Raw genomic sequence first — 24406 nt, 5'->3', positions numbered from 1 at the left:
TATCATTCAATTTAAGCTTCGATTTGTACAATAAACACCAATGACCTCATTCGTTATGGAGCTTCCCTTGGTCGTTCTTATTAAAACCAGAAGTTCCAAGCACACAATGACAAAGCTTCTTTTGTCCGTGGCTGTTTACAGGCGGCTCTCACCTGTTTATTACCACATTAAGCCAAGTTATGGATCAATAAACTAAAGCAAGTAGCTTGACCTCAAGCCTGCATTTCATTACCCTATTTGGATTTTATATGGCATTTTGTTTGGGTTGACAGAAGCTTGTGGAAGTGTGTGCGTACTGAAATCAACATTTATCATTCATTCGATTTATGATGATTCCGTTCTTGAAATAGTTGTACCGCCCTAAAAGGTTAACTGATTAATTAACAGAACCAATGAACTTTCATTGAGATATTGTCAAGTACTTTACCGTTGACTGGGAGTATCCAATGTGGCCGTTTAACATGAAATTGAAAAATACAATTGAGAGGTCCGTGCATTTTGTTTTGATTCTACTGCCAAAAAGTCAATAACAAAAACAATGTTTGAATGATTATTTTTATTATTTAGACAACAAGAACTGATTTTTGTAATAGCAAAAGAAGATAAACAAAATATTGCTTGAATGCAAATAAAAATGAAACAGTTGCACGCTTCAGTATCAAACCCCCAAAAAAAAAAAAAGTTAATCTCTTTAGTTAAATAAAACCAACATGTATAATGCTACAGTTCTTATTTGGAAACTGACACCAAAAACAGCTCAAGCTTCTCCAGAAAAATACACCAGGTCACAGGTTCTAAATCCTCCTACTGTCACTGAACAGCAAATGCGGCTAAGGCCCGAAAGACACGATTGAGACATTATTGTTTGTTTCCCATCGGGAAGATGCAAAACCAAGAGACGCTATCAAAATGTTTCCCGTGCGTTACAGTTCGATAAGAGAGTCTGTGCCCGGGTAGTCTGGGAGGTTGAGGTCGTATTTTTTCTGGATATCGTACGGCAGGAAGCGTCCGGCCAAGTAATGCTTTCCCGAGAAACTCATGGCACACTTCTTTGGTGCTGTCAGAGAGATAAGCACTTCCGGGCTTATCCCGTCTTCACCTGCCTCTTCGACATCCCAACCTGAGGAGGATAAGCGCAATAGAATTCATTGAAAATCAAATATATTTATAAAAAAAATAATAATTATAAATAAATCAATGTAATCCTGGGCAGATATTTTTTCCTTTTTTTAAGGGAAGTTAGCATGCTTACTAATTTTCTCCCACTTTTAGCAATTCAACACTGCTTGAATAATACATTTTAAAAGAAATTAATAAAATTACAAATAAATAAATTACAATTAAATAAATTAAGTTTAAATTCAGAAATTAATTAGAATTAATAAAATTAAGGAGTTAATAACATTGCAAATTAATAAATTACAATTAAATAAATGTAATCCTGTACAGACATTTTTCCCTTTTCAGCACTCAAACACGAGTCTACATCCTGTTTAGTGGCATTCAAGTTGTAAATTGTTTGTGCAGTCGATACTCAGCAAGTCTACATTTTTCCTCCACATGGGTCTTTTTATTCGGAAAAACTCAACCCCAAGGAGATTAAAACTCACCCGAGGGCATATCCACACTCGCTATGGGGATCTTGACCTGCTTGAGGGTGACCAGAATCCCAGCGTAGGGCTCCTTAATGTCGACGGCGTCATCCTCGGGGCCCAGCATGGCGTCAATCACTAAATTGTAAGCGTCGTTTATGAGCTGGACCTGTGAAAGCACACAGCAGTGCTCCCTTAGGGTGAATGACTTCATTCTTTTTTTGGGGAATAACTTCCAAACAGGAGACTGGAATGGAAATACTTTCACAAAGAAATTCAGAATAGTGTCATTTGTATTTAGTTAACCTTTATTTATTACTTTCTAGATTAACGCAGCTGATAAATAAAGTGTAGCGTGTAGCTTCCCTCCAAAATTAGCTTTTGAATTTATTTTTATATTGACATATAACCTATGAGCAAAAATGCCTCCTCAAATGTTTAGCAAGTAATGTCTTGGAAGAAAATGAAAATAATTGAAATTGTTAATGATCGCTTTTCTTTACTTCTTGCACAAAGTCAATTAAGAGATTGTTTTCATTTAGCAGTGAAGCATAACCTCAATTGTGCTCACTGGTGATGTCGGGCTTGCAATTGAAATCAATCAGGTTCGTGTATCGTCCCTTCATCCTAAATTAGCCAACCTTGAACGGTATAAGCGGTGTCGCATTGATGATCGTTTATTTGAATTGCTACAAGCAGCAAAACGAATGCCGTGAAGATGGCGCTGACCTCTGTGGGCAGATACGAGAGGAAAGGGATGTCCATCTTCTCACACTGAACCGTAAAATCCTGATGCAGACTGTGAGGGGATCGCTTTGGGTGGTAGATGGTGGGCTCATATTCCTGAATAGAAAAGCAGAACAAAAAAATATTATATAAGCTTGAAAGTAGAACTCAAAACGTCTGCCAAAATGTAAGCATGATTGTGTTTAGGCACTAAAAATGTTGTAGGTGTCGTTTCATCCCTCTCAGTGGTGATATCAAACTGTAATGGAAATTCACATGTCATCGAATTATAATGTATATAGACTTGGCGAAGCAGCATGTGGCTCATTGCCCAAGGATATTTTTGTACTCCATGTTCCAAGTAACAATTGTCTGTTTGTAGTTAGAGGCTGCTCAGGTTTAGCGTGATGTGTGACAGCAGCTGAATCAGAAGACCCTGAATATAGATTTCCATGTGTTTGTTCTACACAGCACAATTTGTCTTAAAAGGTACCCAAATATCAAGTTGTATTGTATTTAATAATTCCATTTTTTAAATCTCAGATGAGGAGTTGAGCATACTTAAGTTCATTGAAATAATAAATAAATCATGGAGGGAGCTAAAAAGAAATTGTGGGGGGGGGGCTGTGGGCCCCCCTGCTCACGTGTGGGCCCCTTGTGTCTTGCAGCTGACACGGATCACAACGCAACCACGAACAACACACGCTCTGGCACCAAGGCGAGTGTTCCTAAGCCAAAGTCATCGAGTTTCCCCATTTTGGAGAAAACGAAGACAACCGTGGTCCCGGAGGGGCACGAATGCTAACCCCGAAAATTTGTTTTAAAGAAAAAAAACAGAAAAGATGACGACATGGTATAAGTGGTGAGTTTAAGTACTCACTTGTGCCGCACCGTGGTGTAATATACGGTAGTTTTCATAGCCAAATTGATACAGTTTGAACCACCAATAAATTATGCTTGTGAGACAGACATATGGTAAAGCATGCAGAAGCATTCATCCATAAAAATTAAAGTTCCATATCCGTTTTCAATTTTGCATTTGATGCCCTCCGAGCGGCCTCCCAAAACTATCATTTGTCTTGAAATTTCAGCGAGTCCGAGACCCGATGGGCAGACGTGACGCTCATGACATCATGTTCACGTGCAGACAGCATTAATGAGAGGAACAACGGCGTGATGTCATGACTGTCTGAGGACTCTTGCCGAGAGAGTAATAGGATAACTGCTCGGAGACGTTTACAGGAGCTCAAATTATATTCTGGGACGCCCCGTTAATCCTGCTGCAAATGTAGATTTTTATTTTCATCGGTGAGGACAGTTTGTTCTAGATTTTGGGGAAAGTGAGTGATCATGTGGTGTTTTTTATGTGCTTAGGCAAGCTAGTTAGGCTACGTGCATGGAAAAGTGCAGTGCGCTCTCCTAGGATACATTAACACGACATTTTGAAAAATTTTAAAATTAGGGAAAAGGCTGTAATAGTGTTTGTATGCCAGGCTGGTATTTGGCAATGTCTTATTTTAAATTGAAAAATTGAGTACCCTACGTCAGTATTTATGCAGGTTTAACAAACTTCCATGCTGTTTTTTTTTCCTCCCCGCCTCCAACACACATTAACACATTTAAACATATGAAAGAACAAATAATTGAAACACTTATACTTGGGAACACTGCACAATGTACGCAAATTTTCTCAATTTTTTCAACAATCTCAACTTCAAATATTGTTTGTTGTTAATTAAAATATTTTCAGGGTAAAGTTAATTTTTTATTTTTTTTATTTGAAGCATACGCAATTTTTCTTACCTGCTGATGTTTTCCAAAAGGATGTCTAGTTAGGTCAAAAATATAAATGATTCCAAAGAAAATTTTAGACCTGCAGCACAATCTTGTGCAGCAGACTGACTAGAATGCATTTAATCTGCATTATGGTCGTCAAGTAGAACATTGTCGTTAGTCTCTCGTGCTAAAAATATAACCTGCAGGATTTTGCAACTGCAATAATCAGCGATGTCGATCCACATTCCAATTCTTTTTCCTCTTCTTTGCTCTTGTTAGCTTGCGCCGCACCAAGTCATTATGTTGTTTCCGTGGCAACTTTGGGCACAGGACTGTTCTGGATCGCACGTAAGAACAAGGCGAGTCGACAGGGAACAGTCCGACAACTAAGGAAATGACCTGCTGAGTGATCTGCTGAGACATTGACTCACTTGCCTCATATGAAAAATGGCCACTGACCATTAATTTTCTCTTCTCGAACTCTACATATACAACCGACTCATTTGACTTTGCGTGTTTGTTTATTTTCTACTTACAAACATGCGCAGGTGTCGTGCACACACCAGGCCGATGGAGCCGTTCTGTTCTGGCCCACAGATCACCAGCACCGTTGGCTGCTTCTTTGCTAAAGAGTTGAGAGGGTAGGCCTGGAAAGCACAAATAGAAAGTTGATGCTTAGAAACAAGGACAAAAGGCTTGTAGGGGAGCAAAATAGAAAGAAGAATGCACTTTGATGCCATCCAGCGGCTTAAAACATGTTACGTGATCTGCGCCCATCCCAAGCTTGCAATCTCTTGGAAAAAATACCTGCGTCCTTACAATGGGATGCTTATGTATATTTCAAACTTTCTGTGTAGATACCGTGGTTAAAAATAATCAAGTCGTAAAATGTGGCAGGCGGTGTGATGACCCAAGCTCAACAGTTCCATTATTTACCATATATATTATATTAATATTTCCATTGCATTTAGTTCAAAATATGTTACCAAATATTTTTCTTAAGTCCATTTACCTGAGTGCAAATTACAGCGTGACCTTAATCTGTTTGTCAGTTGAGGTCAAATCCAGTTCAGTCCTCTCAATGACAATTTAAAGAAATCGAAACCTTTCCTGCTGGTTTATGTCACGGAACCTCCAAAAAAATTCTGGCTTCACATTTTGGCTTTGACCACTAAAGGAGCTACACACACACACACGAACAAAACAAAAAAAAAAAAACTTTTCCCACCTATTAATAATAATAAGGTCATTTGGTAAATGGGTCATTTCCCTTCGGATCCCATTTACACGAGCATTGAATCCAAGCAGAAGAGACGGCAGCCGCTATCGCCATCATGGCACGGTCTCAATGGAAATGGAGACGAGGCCCCTGCGGCCCCTCGGGAGCCACCGTGACAGATGATGTTACAGAAAGAGACTTGAAGATATTTGTTTAATTTCCAATGAGAATATTCATCTATCAGATAACTAATATTCTAGATCTTGTGTCAGGATGTAAGATTTTAAGCTAGCAGTTGGTTAGCGCATGCAGGGTGGAGAGTTGGAATTTGAATCGGGCAAGAAATGAGAATGATAAGCCTTATTTCTCCTCAATATAGTGAAAATTTACGCGGTATACAAATAGATGTGTTTAGAAAAAATAGAGGGGGGGGGGGGGGACTTACAGCTGACCTGGGATGAAAAACACATTTCATAACATATTTATATGTCAACAGTCCCGGTACTTTTAAGTAAATTTGCAAAAAACAAGTATCGTGTGTTGTGTGTTCAGCTGGTGAAGCCGCATGCTCCACAAAATTAAATATCGGCATCAAATGTTGAGCGTTTGGATGGTCAAGCTATGTTTGTTTGGCCGCTCACGTTTTCGAACGTCTGTTTCTTCCCTTTACGGTCTCCTTTTATTGCACGCACTTATTCAAGTCGAGCTTTCATACGAGCGAGCGGTAGGATGCTTGATATTGGCTGCGGAAATGTTTCAGGCCGCTGGAGAAACTATTATGAGGCCGAATGTTGTTGGAAATGGACTGCTATAAAGGGAGGAGGGTACATAGCTCACATTTAATGTCATAAGATTGGTGCAAACTAACAAAACTACCTATTAATTGTAACATCAAGCCATGAATAGAATAGAACAGAGCAGAATGTTTTACAGATCCTATGCTAATGCTAGCATTCTTTACCACTTCACCTTTTTAACGCCACTTTATAAAAGCACAATTTCTCAATAGATTGAACAACAGTGAATCCTTATTAAACCATTCATCTTTGATTTTTATTGTTTATCGTTCATCAAAGTGATTGTTTGACCGCGACGAGGCCTCGATGAGAAGATGAAGTGAGGGACGGAATGTTAGCTAGGTCCTACGACCGTCGTGGGGATACCTCGCATGCACTTTCACTTCCAATCAAGTCTGGAGAAAACACTATCGGGCCCCTAAAATAATAAATCCGCTCATCTTTCAAGCTCAGCCCAGAGGTTTTTATATGAGAAGGTGTAGCTAGCGTCTGAGCTTGTGTAAAGTGGAGATTTACTGCTGCCGAGCAACAAAATGTCTCCTGTCTCCACTCAGGTGATGAACGGCCTCAGACTGATACAGAAGCCCACAGTCTGGTTCTGCTGAGCGAGTGAGGCGATGGAGGGATTGATTTATAGTCAACCTATAATCTGTCTGGCAAGCTAAAGTGTACACGCGTGTGTTATTGGTGTGGTATTTCTGGACACAGTAACAGCAGTAGGTCGGTTGTGAAACAGGCCAAATGTGAGCGTCTAGCAACTCCTTTGACTGTAATTATCTTCAAATAACGGTGATGTCATGCAAGCGCCGGCGTGCCACGGGTGGCTGCGGCCAGCGGCGGCAATCCGGTTATGTTTGTTCAGTCAGGCTAGGCTGCTGGCGATCTTGGCCAGTGTAAGTGAGGAAGTGGACGCGGTGGTTTGACTTGCCTCAGCTTTTGTGAGATCAAAATCATTTTAAAACGTTTTCCACCATTACTGAAATGCAGGGCTGACGATCAAATTATTTTTTTTAGAATCGGTTATTCTAGCAATGATGCCATCGATTAATCCAATCATAGATTTTTTTAATACTTATAATAATTTTATTTGCATCGAAAAGTATTTTAAAAATAATTTTCCGTCATTACTGTTCATTAAATTGATTTAAAAAAAAAAAACAAAAACAATTACACCTAAGCAGTATCACACAACAATGGATTGTCATAAAAGCAAATATCTGTTATCGATTCATTTTGACACCTCTACTGTGAGTAGCTAGGATTGGATGATAAATTAGATGTTACCGTCCATCACTGAAACACGATAAAGTACAAACCTTTGAGATGGCGAGCGCGCAGGCGTGTCCCCAGATCTCGATGAGCTGCTGTTGTCCAAACTTGTAGTCCCGCATGAGTTCTGTCTCAATGGCGCTCGCTTCGCCTTTACTACAACACAGAACATGAAATAACGTGATCAAGTAAGAAGTCATTTTAAAATGCCTTCTATGTCCAATAAAAGAAATCATGCCTAATATTTATCATAAAGCTTGCATTATTATATACCCTGTCAAAATGAAGCTCATACTCTCATTTCAACATAGTTCCTTAGTACCAAGATGCCACTAGATGGCGCCAAAGCATCACCTTTGCATTACGCAAAGTCTCAGTCACAAAAAATATGAATCCTGAAGTAATAATTTCATCTCAATATACCCTAAAATTAAATCTCAGTGTAAAATCTGTGCCTGTAATTAATTTGGGGAAGTGAAAAGGCACAATTTCCTGTGGCAGAATCAAAACCGATCCTACATTCATGCTGTGGTGTTTTTGGCTACCGTCTTTCATCAGTCAGCAGCTTCTGGGAATTGTGCTCATGAAAACAACAGACCTTGTGAGTGACGAATAAAAGTGAACGGCATTCTTCATCGTGCCTCATTTGCACTATACGACTGAGTGAATATGTCATCTAAGTCATACCTGGCCCGTGCTGCTCTCTGCATGGCAACAGCATGACTAATGGTGCTGCTTTGACCATAAAAGTGAGCATGTGAGTTATTGCCCCATCTTGATGTGGCACAATCTGAGACAATCAGACCTGAATTATTCCCCCTGTAGACAACATCCCCTGCATTTTACTTCCACCTAGTGGTTAGTGTAGGCACTGAAACTCCTTGTAGATGAAACGAGGTGTGTTTCCCAGCTGAGGGTTTTAATTGAGTCCCTCAGAGAATTGGAGGAAAACATCAGAAGGAATAATGCAGAAGCTACATGAGATTTTTCTTTTTCTATTTTATACCGGACTGGAAACTCTTCATGAGGAGATTCAGACAGCTGGAATTTTGGCTAGGAAGGCTCCTTCTATGTTTTTTCTTTAAATATGTGGCGTTCATGCAATCTTAATAACATTAACTGCCACATACTAAAAATATGAATACAAGTTTGTATCATAAACTATATTGTAAAACTAAGGTAATTAAAAATAATCACTTTGATAGTCTCACCTCATGGGATTTTTCCACTCATTACTGGAGTTAAAAGATAATTAATTTTATTGCTCATATTGTACTGAGCAGCCAGTCTGCACTGAAAAAAAAGACATTTGAACTCGCGTCCCTCAAATTATAGCTCACATTCGTGTCTCTCTAAAGGCAGACATTTTTTAGACTCTTTTGAATTTCATATCATTCAGCGTTCCACATTCATGCCTGGGGGGAATTGCTGAGTATTTCATTTTTTTATTTTTTATTTTTTTTGTTGAAATGTCATCTCAAAAACAATTCCACGCTCTTAACCTTGAAGATAGGCTGCCATTGTTGTTGTTCTTTTCCACTTAATTTGTTGTGTTGCTGTGTCTGTGTGTGAACCCCCCGAAAAGTAGGAGTGCACACATTCGGTGCCGTATGACTCCCTGGTGACTGTGCTGCTGGTGCTAATCTGATTTGTGCTGCTTTTAGTTTCCTTTAAGGCACAGCTGTGTCTGTGTGTGTGTGAATTTGTATGCATGTGTATAAGCAAGCTAGTGTATCCATGGCATTTACCTGAGCCAATGGAGCGATGGTAGCTGTCACCCACAGCTCACCTCGGGGAAGTTTCCTGAGCGACTGAGACAAGTTGATCTTTGCAAAGATCACTTCAAGCCATCAGCTCCAAGGAGACCAAAACCACATGGATTTTGAGACTAGTGCACTTGTTGACTTGAGGGGTTAGAAAGTTCCAGAGCAAAAATAAAGGTCGCAGGATGTCAGCAGTGCTCTTTATTGTCCGAATATGCACGGCGGAGATACCGAATGACATCCAGTAGGGCCATCGAGACCTTCTCTGCTAGCTGAGGCACCAAAGATCATTTATAGCTTCAATTATACGTGCTCTGGGTGGATTAGCCAACTTTCCACATTTGATTTTCACTTCAAGTCCAAGTGTGTGTTTTTGAGTGTGTTGCCACCAGGGAGCAGCACAATGTTGCAGACTAGCTCGACATCTCTCAAGCACCAATTATTAACACTTTTTATAGGACACTGCCCCAGGCCGCTCGACCCAGACAAACATTATGTTTCATAAAAATCACATCTTAGTACTTTACTTTTAATGTCTTTGCTCAAACTTTTTTCATTTCCATGGCAGAAATCACAATTTTGTTTATGACACAGGGTGTCCAACTATTTGCGCTATAATTACTTTTTGCTTATTGTAATGAACTGACCATCTTAATATTTTTTAATGCATCGTGCTTTGTCATTGGTTGCAACATTTTTTATCAAGTACCCTGAGTACCTTCTCCTGTTGCATCTCCCTTGGGCTAGACTTGATTTGAGAGTGCACTCAATGCGCCCCTCCCTTGGGGATGCTCACCCGTGATCTCAAGCAGCCTTTAATGAACGTGTAGGCCTTACTCTTGCATGAAACTGAAACGATAAAATAGTCCCCGTGGGAGGCAAATGCGATCGGCCACATGAACCAGAATGATACGACAACAACAACATTAGTTAGTGTACCGAAAAACTCACAGACAAGTATCCTCCCGAGTCTGCAACATATAATAAGGGGACGGACAGAGCCGCTATTTTTCCTTGCGGGAGTGAAAAAGCTACTTTTTTTCCCCCCCCATCAACCTCCATCTTGCTTCACTTAATTTCCACCTTTCCAGCGTGATGTGCTGCAGCGATAAGGAGACGGATTAAAATAACCCTGGCAGACCAAGCATCAGGCTTGGAATGTAAAAGAAACTGACAAAGAAATCGGCTTTCATCGTGATAACAATGCTCAACTGAATGAAACTGTCAATGGAGGGAAGGTATAAGAATATTTTACATGCAAATACATGCAGAAACATTCAGCTCGAATCAGTTCAATTGTCAGAGCTGCCTTGAGATCTGAGTTGATTTATCTGTTGACCACATTTGTAGCTCAAAACAATATTCAACTTGATAAAAATACAGCAATGTCGTAATTGAGGAGAATGTAAAGAATTAATTCATTAATACATCTTTGCTTCAATTAAATTGTCATTGTGCTGCTCCTTCTGTTGTGCACTTTGACCACCAGGGGGCAGTATAATGCAATTGACTCAGTAAGGTTGTTATTTTTGGCAGAGGATAAAGAATATATGACTGCAAACATTTGCGTTCAAAAGGGTTATATAAAACCGCAAAATGTATGTTAGCTTGTTAATTGCATTTTGCTGGTTTTGTTAGCATTAAGCTAAACGGATTTTAGTGAGCCAAATCTATGTGGTGTGTTTGAATTCAATGAAACGCTTTCTGTTTTTGTTTTGTTTTAAAGTAAACCATCATTTTCAGACCAGTTTAGTAAAATTGGATCATTTTGTGTCACACACCTGCTATCACAGTGGCTCAAAACAAGCAACACGCCGGGCTGGCTGCCAGCCAATCACAACACACATAGATAATTCTGTCTGAACAATTTTTCTACAGCAAAACACATTTGTAAATTGCCCCAGAGCCAGTTGTCTGTTTTGAGCTGCTGTATGAGGTTAATTGTTGCATCCATTGTATTAAGTGCAGTTTCAGACTCCTTCAGGCTCACCATTGTATAATCAAGTCGATATACTTGTGAAGGCTCAGGGCTGTTCTCCGATCAGGGACTTTGTCATTGGTCACGCTGCCTCGGAGAAAATAAAAGCGCAGCGCTCAATAGTTCCAACAACGTTCCTTCTCCTCACGGCTTTGTACGCAATCATTACTCATTCTAGTCTGCATAGAATTTGAAGCAGCCCAGCCAAAACGTGGCGTCAAATTAAATGTTCAATCAGCTCAATCTTTGTCCATAACTCTCACCCAGTTGTGTGTTTGAATATTTTTATTCGGAATCTATCCATTCACCAACCAGCCTAGATAGCAAACTTAATACAATAATAGGGATATTTTGACACGTGTGGCCTTGCCACTCTGCCATGTTAACGCTATCGTTACCGATTTTTCTATCTGCCTGTCGTTGTAGCCGCTCTACCCAACATGAGGGACACAAACACACCAGTGATGACTCACCCCACTTAATTGGATTCATTGTGTGTGCGCCGATTTAATGGAACACGCTTTTAAGGACGTACATAAGGACCAAGATTAAATCCTATTTTCCTCCCTAGGATATTGAGCTCATTCTAAACACGCCATCACCAGGTGTGGTGTGCATGCATGTCATTGAACATGACCACTTTCATCATGAATCATACCCCCCCCCCGAGGTGTGAGGCTACATGAAGTCTTGCAGCTGAGAGCCAAACACTGATGTCAAGGGAAATGTCGAGCACAAATCTAAACAAGCTATCATTCACAGACAGATAGGCTAACGCAAACCGTATTTGCCATCCAAGATGAACAAAAACTACCAATCCATCCAATAATGTGATGACTGGTGGCAGAACAGAGAGCCTCAGCTGGCCAAGAGGGGTTGGGGGGAGGAGTCCTTGTACCCCCCCATATGGTCACGGTTGAGGTGCCCAGTGTGGCGCTTATGGAATCAGCAATTTGGGATTGGCTGCAGCAGTGGATTGATTAATTTCTGGATGGCAAATAAAAGCCATCGTTTGTTCAAGTCTGCCTTAACCAGTTTAACTCATCTTGTCAGCTATCAAATATATACAGATATTAAAAAAATGTCTGGGTTTGATTGACATTGGCAGAGAGGTACTCTCACAATAGTATGTTTCTTATTGCAACAGTGTAGAACTGTATTGCATCACGAGTTTTTGTTTTTGTTGCTTTATTTAGCTCCATGAGAGACACACACACACAGTCAACTGCTTCCGGCCCAACGGGTCTGAATTACTGCCTGCGCATATTGAATCGGGGCTGATTTACATCTCCATGGCCATCTTCCCACTTCTTGTCTTTAAATTTTACTCACTGCCTGGCTTTTAATGTCAAGGTTTTAACATTTGTGCTACATCGCCGATAGCAACGACGGTCAGGTAATGCTCATTTAAAAAAAAAAAAAAGATAAATAAGTATAATAAAGGCTGTCTCGTGCGCTCATTAAAATGCAAGCAAAGCATTCCTAGCTGACCGCTACCTGATCGGAATACAATCCAGGTGATTAGATGGTGGGAATGTATTTGTAATGTCATTAAAATAACATTAATATTATAACATCAATTAAAAAGAGACATTGATTCTGAAACAGTGTAAGCTGCACATTGTCTCCTTTTTGGACCTCAAAGTCTTATCACAGACGTTCATGTGTGTGAAAGTAAAAAGGCTCGTAACAATCATCACTTCTGAAAAGCCATCAGCGGCGTTAACTACAGCTTTTTGCCAAATTAATTGCGCATAGGCCACGGCGGCGGTCTCGTGCGGCTAATTGGAATCGGGAGGACATCAGGCGTCTGACGGCTGCAGTCGACGCAAGTGCCGGCTGTAATTAACTTCAAGGAAGTTTCACGTCCTTGTTGAAAAATAATCATTTTTAATCACTAAAGTAGCAGTGGTGCCAGAAAAGACAAGAGAAAATAATACAGCTCATTTGCTTGGCATCAAAGCAGACGATCAATAGAATCGGGTTAGGGTTGGTTAGGCCTGACACAAAATGGCTGCCTCCCATATAACACGTTAATGATGACATATGACCGCCAATTTTATGTATTCATCGATACGCTATTAAACAGATGGTGTCAAAGCTAATAGGAAAGTAGTAATTGGTGTCAAGCAAGTGCAAAGTATGTCGATGTGATATATTTGATCAAATTTTTTGTGGGTCAAAGAGAAGCTAACTGCTAGCAGACGTTATCTGCCGAGAGTTTGATAACAAGCCGAAGCTAACAAACGAGCTGTTCATTTAGCAAAAAAGTAACAGTCAAAAGATTTCGTTTGACTTTACAGCTGCATTCTCAGCCAGGTCACAAAAATCTCTAAGACAATTTTTGGTGTCTTGTTGCCAGGCAGACTTTGTAGGCCAAATCATTTGTCTCCTAATCTGACTCCGGGCGCTTTATCCAGGATGTGCTGCACGGATGTGTTGAGATTAGCGCACACTCACACACAACAGACACAATATACAAGTTGTGTATTATTAATGAGCTCAGCAGTAGGTAGAACCACAAGAGACCAGAAATCCGCCACGTCAAAACTGGCATGCGGCCGACCTTTCCCACTTGTATTGGTTTAACTGTGCGTGTTTAGATGTGAGCCTCTGTATTTATGGATTGTTTGTCCCCAGCAATGCCACATAAAGGGAGCAAGAAAGAGATTTACCCTTGCAATATACGCTGTGTCCACCTTAGCAAAAAACAAAAACAAAACACAATGTTCGGGAATGAGATGGCGACAAATTTTGGAAGCGATCAAAAGGTCAGCCACACTCTGCTTCACCATGTTTCACTTTTCCACTATAAATTGAATGAGCATTTATTTAAGGTTTGTCCAAAGAGTTCCTCCGAGCTATTTTGGCTGTGCATTTCATGGCAGATGGCGTCTGTGATGCCGCCGCCGCTGATGATGATGATGATGATGATGATGATGAAGACCTTCTTCACAGGTTGTGAAGGTGACGTCTTTGATTGGCAAAAGGCCAGAGTGAAATGCCACCTTGACATGTTCGAGATAACGTTCGAGGAGAGTCATATGATGAGCTGAGATATGAACGAAGATGTGTCGCCTCATTGTATCGATGGCATTGCGCGTCATGACGTGCATGAAACGGACATCTGTGTCTAATTTCACTCTCATTGTACTTTTCTCATTTTATTCTATCACTTTCATCTCACTATTATTACCTCACAGGAACAGAATATGAACACTATCAAAAGGATCGATCGCATTGTGTTTTTTTATGCTAATCCAACGCGCTAAATAATCCAGCCTAGTACAACTCGAGTATATTTGGAATCTATTGTGAGACTCCTCTCAGCATCAAGTAGCAATTAGCCAGCCCCCTTTGGCGTGTGCTCGTGATATGTAGTTAGCACTTCAACAAATAGATGTTAAGCTTCTGTTAGCTGCAGCACAGCCCAAACGTCAAAAAGTGTTCTTCTGAGCTGCTACAATGCACATGTAGCATTTCTTTTATATTCGGGTCAGAAGGCTTTGGGGGTGGGGGGCATCATATGGTAATCCTGTAAATGTATAAACAAGTGGATGGTGTCAAGGAAGCGCCCTTGGCGGAGGTAAAAAGTGGGTCACTCAACCGTAGAGATCCCCGCTTCAATCGCAAAGCTCCATCCATCCTTGTCCTCATTATCGCCACTGGTGAGCTGAAGTTTATCTCAGCAGACTTTAAGAATTAGGGACAGGGTACACCCTGAACTCTTCACCAGTCAAGGTACACGGAGACAAACGACCATTCGCAATCTTCAATTATATTTGAAGGGAAAAGATGGAGAGTACCTGGAAAAAAAATAAAAATAAATTAAGACAAGATGAGGTGTTCTAGTTGGTCCACCTATATTACCGAGCAACATAGTAAAAAATCTGGGGTTGCTACGGCAACGGCGAAGAGTGTATTGTCATTCTAAAAATGTAGCATTAATGACTTTAATGCTTTTAGCAAGACGTGTTTGTGTCTGGAGTGTGTATGCGCATTGCATGCTGAGCTTTTACTTCCAATAGAACTAGAACATAATCACCACGTAGCCTCTATAGTTATGGTTCATTAGTGCTTCAGTGGCACTTAAAGGGAGGATGGAAGAAATCAGTACATCCAAAAAGCACTGCTGTGGATTGAGATACAAGCAAACCTTTATTATAAACAGTAATGACAAAATGGAGCTGCCGGCTGGAAAATCAGACTGGGAGTGGGTGGTAGAAAGGAATTCATTAGCATATAATAGATTTGCTTCATTACTTCTACATGTTGTCCTCGCTCTACGTATATAAAAGATGATATTACATGTCACTGGTTTTAGTAGCATTTCTGGCTTTTCCCAATATTTCCACTGGGGTATTATTTGTTTTAGAAGGGGATCCAATGGGCTGTATGTGGCCTAGAGAATTCAAGTGTTATTTTCAATCAGACTCCTTGGCCTCTCTCCACATTGCCGTCTTTGTCCGTCTAGCCTCCTCGAGCGTCACTATTAACCTGTCGGCTTTCAGACTAGATGGGGGGGGGGGGGGGGGCTCTTAGCAACCGACCATCAACACATCCAAGAAACAAAAAAAAATCCATTGCACTCCCACCGACTGCTTCATTAGAAATGCTGGATTGGCTGAAAATAGACCACATCCAAGATGTGAACCAAATAGTTCAATTAAAGGGGCGGGGGGCAATTTTAAAATGTCATCCTACAACCATGATGGCATTTGATGTTGGTTATTATAACACCGGCTCTGCTAATTTAATTGCTGTGCTCTCGGCATTCCAGGAAACGTTAATTATGATATGCTACTGGCAAGTAACTTGAGTTTGGTGGGCGTGCAGGGTAAACAACAACAGAGCGCTACACAAAAGACATTTGCACAATTGGCACAAAGTGAAAAGAAAAAAAAAAAAAAGAAAAAAAACATCCAACTCCCCGAACGGGATTCAACTGAACCAGACAAACAAGCCAATTACAGCCAAAACCTGCCCGGTGGCACTGACTCACAGGAACAAAGGAGTTGGACTTGTGGATATCCGATGACATACACAAGAAATACAAACTTAAAACCAATTAATTTTTTCTCGTGTCGTCATGCAGTGAAATTTTGAGAGGAGGGAAAAAAAAAAATCACACCTCACTCTGCGCTCCTTTTCACAGGTCATTACATTGTCAAGCCTGTCGCATCGGGAATCAATCAAATGCTTGTGATGCTGTCGATGGCGGCGGTTACGTCTTGTTAAACATTACCGTTGAAAATCCTTTCATAATCGCATCACCTGCCACCAGCCTGGTTTCCTTGACAACCAGCAAAAAAAATAGAAATTGTCATGGAAATTCACTATAGCAGACATTTGTCTTGGTGAAGCAGCATGTGGCTCGCAACCAGAGATTATTTTGCTGCAGCAAATCACATGACAGCACTCCTATGCAGTATTCATACAATTCTGTCATACTAAGAAAATGTCTTTCACCTCCATCGGGAGAACCTTGACCACTGCTGGCAGGACGCCCACGAGAAACTACATGTGCGGATAAAGTAAGTAGCATTTTGCACGGAAAAAAAAAAAAAAATCCCCAGGGCAAACAGCAGTCGCTGCAGTAATGATGATGATCAAATCTTTCCCGACCCATCTGTGTGGATAATTTAAGGATTCTTTATGGTCTGTCAAATTCTTAGAGTCCGCAGCACCACACTCATTAAATCTGTATAACTACCAGTGATTGGCATCCATCCAGAGTTATTATTTAGCACTCATCTAATAAACATCATGCTTGTGATGCGTGATTTCACCCAACCTGTGCTCATTTAACACGCTCGCTGGCCCGCAAAGGCTCAGCACAGATCAATTTTCTTCAGTCGATTTCATTGATTCCCCCCCACCCCACCCACACTAAAGCACGCATACAAATAAGTCATTAACAAAAGAAAATCCTGCTAACACAAAAGCCTCTTATCGGTCGTAATTACCATCAGGACCCTCTGATGGGATTTAGCGTCATGAAATAGGAACAACAGAATTCTTTCGGTCTAAAAATTCAATCGGTTTGTAGAGTGCTTGGCCTCAGGGTCACAGGTGAGTTGGAACTGCTCCCAGCACACTCTGGACTGGTCATCAGCCAATCACAGCACTCGAAAACGCAGAAGAGGATTTGGCAAAACGGCTTTTCCATTTGACAGTAAGTGGCCCGCATGTGTGAGATGTGTTATTCACAGCCCGAATGTGTTCTGGAAAGATGGATGGAGGAGACGTTTTAAAGTGTCATGACGCTTAAAGCAAGGTTGGGTAAAGTCCAGAAGAAAAAAAAACATCTTGTTTGAGCTCTCAAGCATTTCATCTTTGGTGTGGAAATTAAGATTGTGGAGGAGGCGAGAATGTGTTGAGCTTCCACAATGAGAGCAAAACATGCGCAAGGTTGCACGCAGGTCAGTGTGAGCAGAAGACCCTGTTCCGACGAGAGTGGGTGGTCTCTTAAGTGAGACAAATAAGCTGAATTCCATGTGACATTTCAGCTTGTCGAATGAATGCAACCTTTTCTGTCTGCTCTCAAACTGTCTCAGAATAGGAGGAGGAGTTCCTTCGGTTAAAGCCATGGAGATTCTTTGAGGCGATATGGGACTGGTGTCAAACTCAAGGCCCGGGGACCGGATCCGGCCCGCCATATCATTTTATGTGGCCCGCAAAGGGAACCTGTGTGTCAATGTTTCTTGTTAAAATACCAATATATTGTCTTCCCTATTAATAACATTGAGATATTGCAACATTTTTTGTTTTTATTAAAAAATTGTTTTAAAAAAAATTTGCTTTTTTTCATCCTTTTAATCAAACACAAACACATTCGGTATAATAACATCATCAACTACAATCCAACAACTACAAAATTAAACCTCAATCTCGGCATAACTGTGTCGGCTGGCAGAGCAGCAACGCTGTCTTTCACTCGTGAATCTTCGCGAACGAACCTGAAAATGGCGGCGTACCTAATGGAGTGTCCGAGTGACGTCACAGATCCAACAGGCAATCGGAAAGTGGGGGTGAGGGCGGGTGTGGCACTTTTCACTTTTTGTTAACGTTTGACCATGATTTTTCCCTAATAAAATGGCCTGTTATTAGGTACACCTAAAAATGGCGGCGTACCTAATGGAGTGTCCGAGTGACGTCACAGATCAAACAGCCAATCAGAAAGTGGGGGGTTGTTTGGGTGTGGCACTTTTCACTTTCAGTTAAGGTTCGGCCATGATTTTTCCCTAATGAAGTGGCCTGTTTTTAGGTACACCTGAAAATGGCGGCGTACCTAATGGAGTGTCCGTGTGACGTCACAGATCCAACAGCCAATCAGAAAGTGGGGGGTTGTTTGGGTGTGGCACTTTTCACTTTCATTTAAATTTTGACCATGATTTTTCCCTAATCAAGTGGCCTGTTATTAGGTACACCCGAAAATGGCGGCGTACCTAATGGAGTGTCCGTGTGACGTCACAGATCCAACAGCCAATCAGAAAGTGGGGGGTTGTTTGGGTGTGGCACTTTTCACTTTCATTTAAATTTTGACCATGATTTTTCCCTAATCAAGTGGCCTGTTATTAGGTACACCTGAAAATGGCGGCGTACCTAATGGAGTGTCCGTGTGACGTCACAGATCAACCAGCCAATCAGAAAGTGGGGGGTTGTTTGGGTGTGGCACTTTTCACTTTCATTTAAATTTTGACCATGATTTTTCCCTAATCAAGTGGCCTGTTATTAGGTACACCTAAAAATGGCGGCGTACCTAATGGAGTGTCCGAGTGACGTCACAGATCAAACAGCCAATCAGAAAGTGGGGGGTTGTTTGGGTGTGGCACTTTTCACTTTCAGTTAAGGTTCGGCCATGATTTTTCCCTAATGAAGTGGCCTGTTATTAGGTACACCTGAAAATGGCGGCGTACCTAATGGAGTGTCCGAGTGACGTCACAGATCCAACAGCCAATCAGAAAGTGGGGGGTTGTTTGGGTGTGGCACTTTTCACTTTCAGTTAAGGTTCGGCCATGATTTTTCCCTAATGAAGTGGCCTGTTATTAGGTACACCTGAAAATGGCGGCGTACCTAATGGAGTGTCCGAGTGACGTCACAGATCAAACAGCCAATCAGAAAGTGGGGGGTTGTTTGGGTGTGGCACTTTTCACTTTCAGTTAAGGTTCGGCCATGATTTTTCCCTAATGAAGTGGCCTGTTATTAGGTACACCTGAAAATGGCGGCGTACCTAATGGAGTGTCCGAGTGACGTCACAGATCAAACAGCCAATCAGAAAGTGGGGGGTTGTTTGGGTGTGGCACTTTTCACTTTCAGTTAAGGTTCGGCCATGATTTTTCCCTAATGAAGTGGCCTGTTATTAGGTACACCTGAAAATGGCGGCGTACCTAATGGAGTGTCCGAGTGACGTCACAGATCAAACAGCCAATCAGAAAGTGGGGGGTTGTTTGGGTGTGGCACTTTTCACTTTCAGTTAAGGTTCGGCCATGATTTTTCCCTAATGAAGTGGCCTGTTATTAGGTACACCTGAAAATGGCGGCGTACCTAATGGAGTGTCCGAGTGACGTTACAGATCAAACAGCCAATCAGAAAGTGGGGGGTTGTTTGGGTGTGGCACTTTTCACTTTCAGTTAAGGTTCGGCCATGATTTTTCCCTAATGAAGTGGCCTGTTATTAGGTACACCTGAAAATGGCGGCGTACCTAATGGAGTGTCCGAGTGACGTCACAGATCAAACAGCCAATCAGAAAGTGGGGGGTTGTTTGGGTGTGGCACTTTTCACTTTCAGTTAAGGTTCGGCCATGATTTTTCCCTAACGAAGTGGCCTGTTATTAGGTACACCTGAAAATGGCGGCGTACCTAATGGAGTGTCCGAGTGACGTCACAGATCAAACAGCCAATCAGAAAGTGGGGGGTTGTTTGGGTGTGGCACTTTTCACTTTCAGTTAAGGTTCGGCCATGATTTTTCCCTAATGAAGTGGCCTGTTATTAGGTACACCTGAAAATGGCGGCGTACCTAATGGAGTGTCCGAGTGACGTCACAGATCAAACAGCCAATCAGAAAGTGGGGGGTTGTTTGGGTGTGGCACTTTTCACTTTTAGTTAAGGTTCGGCCATGATTTTTCCCTAATGAAGTGGCCTGTTATTAGGTACACCTGAAAATGGCGGCGTACCTAATGGAGTGTCCGAGTGACGTCACAGATCAACCAGCCAATCAGAAAGTGGGGGGTTGTTTGGGTGTGGCACTTTTCACTTTCATTTAAATTTTGACCATGATTTTTCCCTAATCAAGTGGCCTGTTATTAGGTACACCTGAAAATGGCGGCGTACCTAATGGAGTGTCCGTGTGACGTCACAGATCCAACAGCCAATCAGAAAGTGGGGGGTTGTTTGGGTGTGGCACTTTTCACTTTCATTTAAATTTTGACCATGATTTTTCCCTAATCAAGTGGCCTGTTATTAGGTACACCTGAAAATGGCGGCGTACCTAATGGAGTGTCCGTGTGACGTCACAGATCAACCAGCCAATCAGAAAGTGGGGGGTTGTTTGGGTGTGGCACTTTTCACTTTCATTTAAATTTTGACCATGATTTTTCCCTAATCAAGTGGCCTGTTATTAGGTACACCTGAAAATGGCGGCGTACCTAATGGAGTGTCCGTGTGACGTCACAGATCCAACAGCCAATCAGAAAGTGGGGGGTTGTTTGGGTGTGGCACTTTTCACTTTCATTTAAATTTTGACCATGATTTTTCCCTAATAAAGTGGCCTGTTATTAGGTACACCTGAAAATGGCGGCGTACCTAATGGAGTGTCCGTGTGACGTCACAGATCAACCAGCCAATCAGAAAGTGGGGGGTTGTTTGGGTGTGGCACTTTTCACTTTCATTTAAATTTTGACCATGATTTTTCCCTAATCAAGTGGCCTGTTATTAGGTACACTTGAAAATGGCGGCGTACCTAATGGAGTGTCCGTGTGACGTCACAGATCCAACAGCCAATCAGAAAGTGGGGGGTTGTTTGGGTGTGGCACTTTTCACTTTCATTTAAATTTTGACCATGATTTTTCCCTAATGAAGTGGCCTGTTATTAGGTACACCTGAAAATGGCGGCGTACCTAATGGAGTGTCCGTGTGACGTCACAGATCCAACAGCCAATCAGAAAGTGGGGGGTTGTTTGGGTGTGGCACTTTTCACTTTCAGTTAAATTTTGACCATGATTTTTCCCTAATCAAGTGGCCTGTTTTTAGGTACACCTGAAAATGGCGGCGTACCTAATGGAGTGTCCGTGTGACGTCACAGATCCAACAGCCAATCAGAAAGTGGGGGTGAGGGCGGGTGTGGCACTTTTCAATTTCACTTAAGCTTTTTCCCTAATGAAGTAGCGTAAAACATTGGAAAGCAGCTTATGTATTAACACATAAATACTTGCATTTGTTTGCATGTGCGTACGCATACAAAGCGAGGTTCCAATTCAAAAAGCAAAATATGTCTGTCTGATCCGAACCAAAGTCCCACGGAGCAATATCCCGCGTCACTAACCAGTCGGCTATTCCGACCCAACTCCACAATGTCAGTGTTATGTACTAGTAATCTGCAATCCACTTATAAGTAGAATCGGTTCACTCAAAAGATCGTTATCTTTATTTATTTATTCTTTTTTTTTTTACCACGTGTAGTGTACCTATTGAAGTGTAAATGAGGTGTATCTAATAACAAGCCACTTTATATTTGAACACTTAAACAGCGACATAAAGACAGTGAGCAATTCTGTCTAACTGCATAGCCTGTCAACATAGGTAGTCGTCTGATTACGCAATCCTCAGAGGAGGCTAGACAGGAAGTGGGCACCTCCGAGCGAATCGTCTTCAGTTTTAAAATAACTATTAAAAATTCTGTGATTTTGGTTCAAAATGATACAAAACTATTGAAATTAAACGGAAAATGACTTTATAATAAAAACAATTGAATTCTCCCCCCCCCCTCCCTTTTCATGATGGCAAGGGCTCTTCTGACTACGATGTGGCCCGCAACAAAAAAGAATTATGAATATGGCATCCTAACTTCTCTACTCTAACGTGCTGATGAATGTTCCGTCATCCGTGAGCCCTGACAAGCCATCTCACCTGCCGTTTAGTCAAGCCGCCTGACCCGATGGCGCTCCGTGACGCCGGGCCCATCATGCCAGCTTGTTTATTATTCCTCAGGCCTGTGCGCTGCCTCCACATCAACGTTCAGATACCGGCAGCTGCATTTGGCCGTGTGACACCTCGGCCATTTTTATTTATAGGCACAGTCAGCCAGACCGAGAAGCTCCATTTGTTCCCAGGCACTGTTTATCCATAATTTTCTATTAAAGTCTGATTAGATAAGCCTGTCAGTATTGGAGTGGGGAGAAGCTGCAATCATGTCTTCATTTCCTCTATCAAGAAAGCGCCGGAGGGGGGACACAATCAACTTTGCAAACTAGGGGTAATAATCGTATTTGTCAAAAAATAATGATTCGGTGTAAATTATAATGGGAATTATAATTCAAAGGCAAAGTACGTGTGACTACAAACGTAATCGATACGAATCTTCATGAGAGCTAACGACAACCAAAGTAGTTTGAAAATCATGATGGTTTCTTGTCGTGTCATGAACAGGATCAGTTAATGGATGCTATTCACAGTCAAGAGGTTTGAAAACAGAACTGAGTCCTTTTCATTTGAGTGCACTTGGATTGAACTAGAAAGGAACACGAGTCTATGAATGTACCAACCACTGATATCTATTTTCTGGAGAACCTCGGAAAGTATTCGGAAAAAATGAAGTAAAGAATCTGACCAACGGGGAGGTCACCGACCCCACGCGAATCATAAAGATGAAACAAACGGAAAGGAAAACCGTCGTCGTCATGACAACGTGACCATACATCATATGATCATTAGTTTACTTCTAACCAAGCAAAAGGTTCAGTCGTGCGCAGCCAAAGCCAACATTTGGATCATGTCCCACCTTTCCCATCACGCTTCATGAATATGAATGCATCATTTGGAAATGATTTATGAGCCACGTGCTTAATGGCATGAATATTTTAAATGTGAATTCATTAGACGTGTGAATGTGGAAGTACGTCATAGTGAATAATTGCTCACGCTTTCATTTTCATGTATTTGCAGTCATGTATGATATATAAGGTGTATTATATATAAGGTCAGGAATTACATCAAATTATGGAAAATGAAAATGTGTGAGCTTGGCTTGGAAAAGTGAATTTGGTTGAATTTGAATATTACTTGTTGAATTAGGATCTTATTCAAGTGATATAATGTTTTTTAATTCATATTTTTGAGGGGGTGACAGGAATGTTGTGGTATATTTTTTTTTTATAGAATATTTCTTTAATTGTATGAGAAGTCTTACATGAGGGGAAAGTTCTTATGAGAATTAAGTTTGACTTTGTTTTAGAAGTTTACATTTCTTGTGTATTTCAAGAATTTTCCAGAATAAAGTCAGATTTTAATATTTAATATAAAAAAATTCCAAGAAACAAAGATGGCTTTTTTTTTTACAATTTAAGAAAAATCTTCCAATTGTCAGATATATTGTTAGTCCTTTTGTTGATGTAACTAATTGCCGAATAAAAGTAATAATCTTTTAAGATTTTTTTTTATGAGATAAAAATAATTTTATAAGAACAAAGTTTGAATTTTAAGATTTTTAAATGCAAATTTACAAGAACTCAGACTCATTTAAAGAATAATCAAATCATGCAAGAAGACAAATCAAAATCCTACTTGGGTCAGATAAATGACATTTGGACTTTATTCTTGTCATATGACTTAATAAAAAAAATCCTTACGGCATTTTTATAATACTAAACAAAAAGAGCAATGGATACAATGCAAACAAAATTGGTTGAGCATCCTCATCATCATCCTCACTGAACTCAAGTGTAAATCAGCATCCCATTCAACCCGAATGATTGACATCTCATGACAAAGGTTCTCAGAAATGACAAGTGGCAAAGTGGGGTGCCTACCTGAGGTAACGCAGCGGCTCTATGGTTTCGGTCTCCGCTTCAGCTGAGCTGTGATTCATCTTGTCCGTCTTGTTTGTCACCCAGCAGGACTGATGAAAAGACAATAAAAGAGGAGCCGCGCCTCAACCAAAGAACCCCCCGGAGATGCTCTGTTCTGAACAAACACTGGCTTTTCCAACAATGGATGGTCCGGATGCAGATGGTCCTCGCCACTCTTCCCCTACTGAAAAGCAAGCGCACTCGCTCAAAGAACGGCGACCAA

General features: G+C 41.1%; 1 protein-coding gene across 1 annotated transcript; it reads right to left on the bottom strand.

The window, feature by feature from the left end:
* Positions 1-651: 651 nt before the first annotated feature.
* yjefn3 (YjeF N-terminal domain containing 3) lies at positions 652-24203 on the bottom strand. Its single transcript, XM_085928239.1, has 6 exons — positions 24145-24203; positions 7427-7535; positions 4631-4741; positions 2322-2435; positions 1611-1761; positions 652-1120 (listed from the first exon to the last, which is right to left on the bottom strand). The coding sequence occupies exons 1-6, from the start codon at positions 24201-24203 to the stop codon at positions 924-926; spliced, it is 741 nt and encodes a 246-aa protein (XP_085784365.1). The 3' UTR covers positions 652-923.
* Between the last annotated feature and the right edge of the window lie 203 nt (positions 24204-24406).

Source organism: Syngnathus leptorhynchus, chromosome 13 (genome assembly GCF_054491065.1).
Source record: "Syngnathus leptorhynchus isolate UIUO chromosome 13, UIUO_Slep, whole genome shotgun sequence".
Taxonomy (NCBI): domain Eukaryota; kingdom Metazoa; phylum Chordata; class Actinopteri; order Syngnathiformes; family Syngnathidae; genus Syngnathus; species Syngnathus leptorhynchus.
Note: the sequence above shows the minus strand (reverse complement) of the source record. Positions and strands in the feature narration are given on the sequence as shown.